Source organism: Gymnoscopelus braueri, assembly GCF_963280865.1.
Source record: "Gymnoscopelus braueri genome assembly, chromosome: 19".
Classification (NCBI taxonomy): Eukaryota; Metazoa; Chordata; class Actinopteri; order Myctophiformes; family Myctophidae; genus Gymnoscopelus; species Gymnoscopelus braueri.
Genome location: NC_137621.1, coordinates 13378250 through 13383757, shown reverse-complemented (window position 1 = coordinate 13383757; position 5508 = coordinate 13378250). Strand labels below are relative to the sequence as shown.

Below are 5508 nucleotides of genomic sequence, written 5' to 3'. Positions count from 1 at the left end.
AATTAACATGACTTTCTTTTCCCTCAAATAAACGTTTCCCCAAGGACTGATCAAATGTATATGTGTTTTTTTAATCAAATGATTCACACGTTTTTGAAAGATTAGATTGCTACTCTTAATGCTTTCAGACATGACATGTGGCTTACTGTCATCCTCAGACGATGATGTCTGATATATATGGCGAGGATGTCATCTTGGCTCCTGCATCATTCTGTGACTCTGTCTGTGGTGTTGGCCACGTAGCCTATAACTTCGACTAAAGTTTGTATCAAGAGCTTAATTAGTTAATTGACCACTTGAACCCCAGCATCGGTGTTGTGGGGAAAGCTTTCGCTGATAATAGCAGGTCGACAAGCTCACAACAAGGCTTCCCCCACAATAACAGAAAACGGAAAATATACTAGTATATAACTAGCCCTGAGGGACTCCGGTTACCCATATGGGGTTTAAGTGGTTAATTAGTTCATTAAGAAGCAGATAATCAACAAATGAGATTGGAGGACAACAGTCCCAGTGAGTTGAGCGACTGTCAAGTGTTTGTTGCAGCCAGTGACATGGTGGTGGTGGGGGGGAGAGGGGGGGGGGGGGGGCGGGGGTTCAACCCATGGCATACCATTGGACGAGCAGCGCTGTCACGCCCAGCGTTGCCATGTCTGCTTACTATAAGCGACTCTGGGCTTGTTTTTCTGTAAAGTTGCTTGTAAATTATTGGTTAGTTGCGAGTGGTGGTCTCAAACATTTTCAAGTCAAGGACCCCCAAATTAATCTGTATTTGTTTTGTAGACCCAACCTTCTGAAAATATGTTGTGCCAGAGAGACCCCCATACAAGATCTTTGGGGATTTGAAGATATTCCTAAATGTTCACTTTTTTCCTCAAGATTTTTCTTTGAAAACAGCCAATGTAGAGTTATAGAGTGAGAGGTGGAGGACAGATGACGGAGGAAATGTGAGTATTGGAATTCAATTAGCACGCCACTCATGTGGCTTCTTTTGTTTTCGTAGACCTGGTTGCTTATTTCTCTCGCACAATCTGGCAACTCTGGCCACGCCCATAGGTGGAGTCAGACTACGCTGGGTTTTTGAGGCAACGGTTGAAATACACACACTTGTTGTAGCTTCAGACATTGTTCAATTGGAGCTCAGCTGCTGTGAGGATCAGACCGTCACAACAACACAAAGGGACCTTCTCTGCTTTCCATCCACACGCCGGGGGAAAAAAAGGGGTTCAATTCGGATTCTCTCCCTTTTTTTTTCTTTTCTTCTCTTTGGAAAAAAAAAAGGATCTTCAGATCCCCCTGCAGCTGGATTTTTTAAATCTTAAAACCCATCTCGAGGTTTTTATTTTAAAGATTTTTTTTGTTTTTTTTTTGGTTCAGAGGAAAAAATGGGAGCTCAGTTTTCCAAGGGTGGAGTAGCTGTCGAGGCGAAAGCTGCCGCGGACCCCCTGGCTGCTAAAGCCAACGGACAGGTAATGAACTTAACAGGCCCTATAGCTGATTTAACGACTGATCATCCACATGGCACCCAACGCCCACTTCTGGCGTGGTTTGCATTGGCACGGCGCCGATTGATTGTGTGTGTGTGTGTGTGTGTGTGTGTGTGTGTGTGTGTGTGTGTTTTTTGTATAGATAAATCAAGCTTTGCGGGAAATACTAACGCCAATTAATTAATTAAACCACCTACTTCTTGTGACATGCTGTTTTATTTAATCCAGTAATATAACCGGGCAAAGGGCTCCTATAATACCGGCTACAAGCTAATTAATTGGTGGCCATGCATGTTCTACCCACACATACATGCACATATATACCCCCCCCCCCCCCCCCCACCACCCCATTGTTACTGTCTTGTCTAGTGGTTTGTGGTTCTCAAACCTTTTCGTGCCAAGGACCCCCAAATTGATATGCATTTTGCCGCGGACCCCCATCTGAAAATGTTTTGTGCCAGGGACCCCCCCGCCCCCTCCCCAGAAGAAAAGATTTGTGTTACAAAATGCAAAATTATTCAAAAACTAACTAAAAACTAAATATAACACTTACAAGATTTTTCAAAAACGTTAAGAAATAGCAGATGTACAAGTAAAATATGGATGAATGTTTTCAATGTTTTAACACGTTTTGCTGGGGACCCCCTGGAACCCCCTCAAGGACCCCTGGGGGTCCCCGGACCCCACTTTTTAGAACCAATGGTCTAGTCTAGTGGTTGATTGGTTTGACAGATCCCTATTAGAAAAACGTTCGCTGCGAGTAGTGTTGATGCTTTTTGGAGACTGAATTGAATGATTTATATTCTAACATTTAGTGTATCTGGCTTGAGTCGAACAAAAGATGCAAAAGAAGGGAAACTGTTCAAAGGATGCAAATCAGTGTTGCCAGATGTGATGAGAGAAACAGGCAACCAGGTCAATGAAAACGAGCCCAAAAGAAGCGAGCCCTTTGCCCTTTAAACATAATACATTGGCTATTTGAAAATAGACGATCTACATGCTCACGTCGCGTCGTGAGCTTGTAGATCTGCTATTTTCAAAAATAAATCTTGGAACAATTGAAACATTTTAACAACACTTGTATGGGGGGGGGGTCCCTGGCATATATATTTGGGGGCCCTTGACATGAAAATGTTAAGAACCACTGGTTTAAACACGCCCAAATAAGCAACTACACTTTAGAAACTAGCCCAAAAAAACGCAGCCACCAATATTTACAGGCAACTTTACAGAAAAAGCCCAAAGTCGCTTATAATAAGTGGACTTGGCAACACAGCAGACAAAGCGCTCTCCTTAGAATAAAAAGACGCTCCTTAGAATAAAGACACGGTGTCGCACCGTGGTGTCGCTTGCCGACAATAACTGATGTTAAGCTTGTAGATCTGTTCTTTTCGGCGAGTGAATTGGTTTCAACCGCTTTCTTTGGGCACTAAATTTGTTTTTGAGAGAAATGCCAGCGATATGATCCAACATAAAGACAAAAGTACAAACAAATTGGTAGCTATTTAGCAATATACTGGCGTCTGTAAATGTAGAGACTCCTGTTATTTAATGCATTGTCTGATGTAATGGTTTTAACTAAAAGACTATTAAACGACCGATTTAACTTAACGTTGGACATTAACTTGTCAGCTAAAAGGAGGAGTTGTTGGCTTTGTCTATATTTTCATTCTCATTTTCATAAATTTTCTGCATTCTCATGCATTTCACGGTTGGAACAGTTGATAGAAATTAACGAAAGAATATATATATATATATATATATATATATATATATATATATATATATATATATATATATATTCAAAGATTTGTACGAATTTTCACAAAAAAATATATAAGCAGATCTACAAGCTTGTACATCTGCTAAATTTCAATAGACAAAGTATACAATAATGCTTTTTTTAGCTAAAATCAGCAGCAAGCAGGCTTCACGGGGTTTCCTTTGTTCCAAACCCATGCACCACCACTGCCCCCATGTGGTTGTGAAAGGGATCGTGCAAAGAACAGCTGTTGAGTGGACCTGCTCCAAGCATTCATTTCTTGACTTTAAATGTGACTGTGAAGCATCTGCTGCTTACATTGACCTCCTGATATCATGTGACACCCCCTTGCTGTATAGTAGACACCCCCCCCCCCTCCCAGTCAAGGCAGTTATGTTTTCTAACATTACCACTGAAACTGCTTCATTATTTTCAGACTGCTCTAACCAGAGGTTTTTGTTAACAGGAGAATGGACACGTGAAGACCAACGGCGACGTCTCCGCCAAACCCGACGGGGACGCTGCCGCCGCGGACGGCAACGGGACGGCCGAGCCGGCCAAAGAGGGCGAGACGGACGCCATAGAGGCAGCGCCGGCTGCGGAGGGCGAGGCGACCAAAGCGGAGGGCGAGGCGGCCAAGGACGGCAAGAAGAAGAAGAAGTTCTCCCTGAAGAACTCCTTCAAGTTCAAGGGCATCAACTTGAAGAGGAGCAAGAAGGGCAGCGAGGAGGCCAAGGAGGAGGCCGCCTCTCCCACGGCGGAGGACAAGCCCGAGGAGAACGGCCACGCGGCGGCCACGGAAACCAAAGAGGAGACGCCGGCCGCCGAGGTCAAGGAGGAGGAGGTGGCGGCCGCGGCGGCGGCAGCCCCGGCCCCCGAGGAGGAAGCCAAGGCGCCCGAGGCTGAGGCCCCGCCCACAGAGGAGGCCCCCGCTGAGGAGGCCGCGGCGGCCCCGGCCGAGGTCACGACACCTGCGGCCTCCGAGGGCGAGGCCAAGGCAGAGTGACCACGTCCCCAACACGGCACCTGAACTGATTTTTGTTTTTCCAAGATTAAAGTATATAAATATATATATGAGAGACCTGTGCCACGTTCTTAAAGTTATAAACAAAACTACAAAAGAAGACAAATAAAAGAAGGATATATATCACGTCTGCTGATTCAACCACCAGTTCACTGCCTTTTATTAGTTCTTCGACTGACGGAATCTCACCGGGCCTTCTTGTGATGAAAAAGTGTTGGCACGCGTCGCCCCCTCCTGGTACACACGGGGAATGGCGTGTGGGGAAGGTAATGGATTGGATGTGGAGCGAATCAGGAATACTGACTTATTTTCCCAATTCATGGAGACGCATCCTCTTTACAGCGTGGCAGCCCTATAACATTTTCTTTTCTTTCTCATCGTTTTGGGATCTAAAACTCGACAACGGTTATGGAGCAGGGCAGACCATCTCCTTCACTCGAAATGACTGTTATATGGACACATAAACGTTTCAAATGATCTTATTAATTTTTAGAATTCTACATTCCTATGTTTTACCCCCAAATTTCAAGTATTTTGTGCTCTGTATAGAAAAGTGAAATCCTAGGAGGGGAGATGGAAAGGAGGTGTCTCTTTTTTTGTGCATTTTTTATTTTCTGGCTAAAACCACATTTCAAGCTTTGAGTCTTGCAGTGTTCACATTTCACAGTTTATGATGCAGGGGTTGGGATTGTGTACAAAATGTGAGCTTTTTATCTGCAATTTGTCTCTGTAAATATGTTTTGGCCAATATTTTTTTGGTTCTCTTTATTTTGCTATCGTTTAAAGATGTTAATGGTTTTATTGTAACTTTTAATAAGGGTAAATAAATGTTTGATCCCCGCTTGACTGTGTTTTGCCTCATGATTTTGAACAGGATGCCAGTGGGTGAGGTTGACAGTTCTCTGGTGTCTGTAAACCTGTTCTGTTTGCTTGGGAATAGTCCACTTGTGATGATTTCCACGAGCTAGCAGTGGTGTTAAGTAACTAAGTACATGTACTCAAGTACTGTACTTAAGTAAAATTGAGGATTTGTTTTACTTCAGTATTTACACTGTTTAATACTTTTACTTCTATCCCACTACATCTCAGAGGGAAATAATTGTACTTTTACTCCACTATTATATGATCACTTTAGTTACTACTGACTTGGTAGATTTTGATTATTACAAAACACACTAACCCACTTCAGAGAGATAATCGGCCATTTGAAAATGGCAGATCTACAAGCGCACAAT

The 5508-nt window shown here is 43.4% G+C and overlaps 1 protein-coding gene across 1 annotated transcript; it reads left to right on the top strand.

Annotated features, from left to right (window-relative positions):
- Positions 1-1125: 1125 nt before the first annotated feature.
- Positions 1126-5114, top strand: marcksl1a (MARCKS-like 1a). The gene is made up of 2 exons (XM_080413686.1): positions 1126-1469; positions 3716-5114. The coding sequence occupies exons 1-2, from the start codon at positions 1386-1388 to the stop codon at positions 4253-4255; spliced, it is 624 nt and encodes a 207-aa protein (XP_080269812.1). The 5' UTR covers positions 1126-1385; the 3' UTR covers positions 4256-5114.
- Positions 5115-5508: the final 394 nt, after the last annotated feature.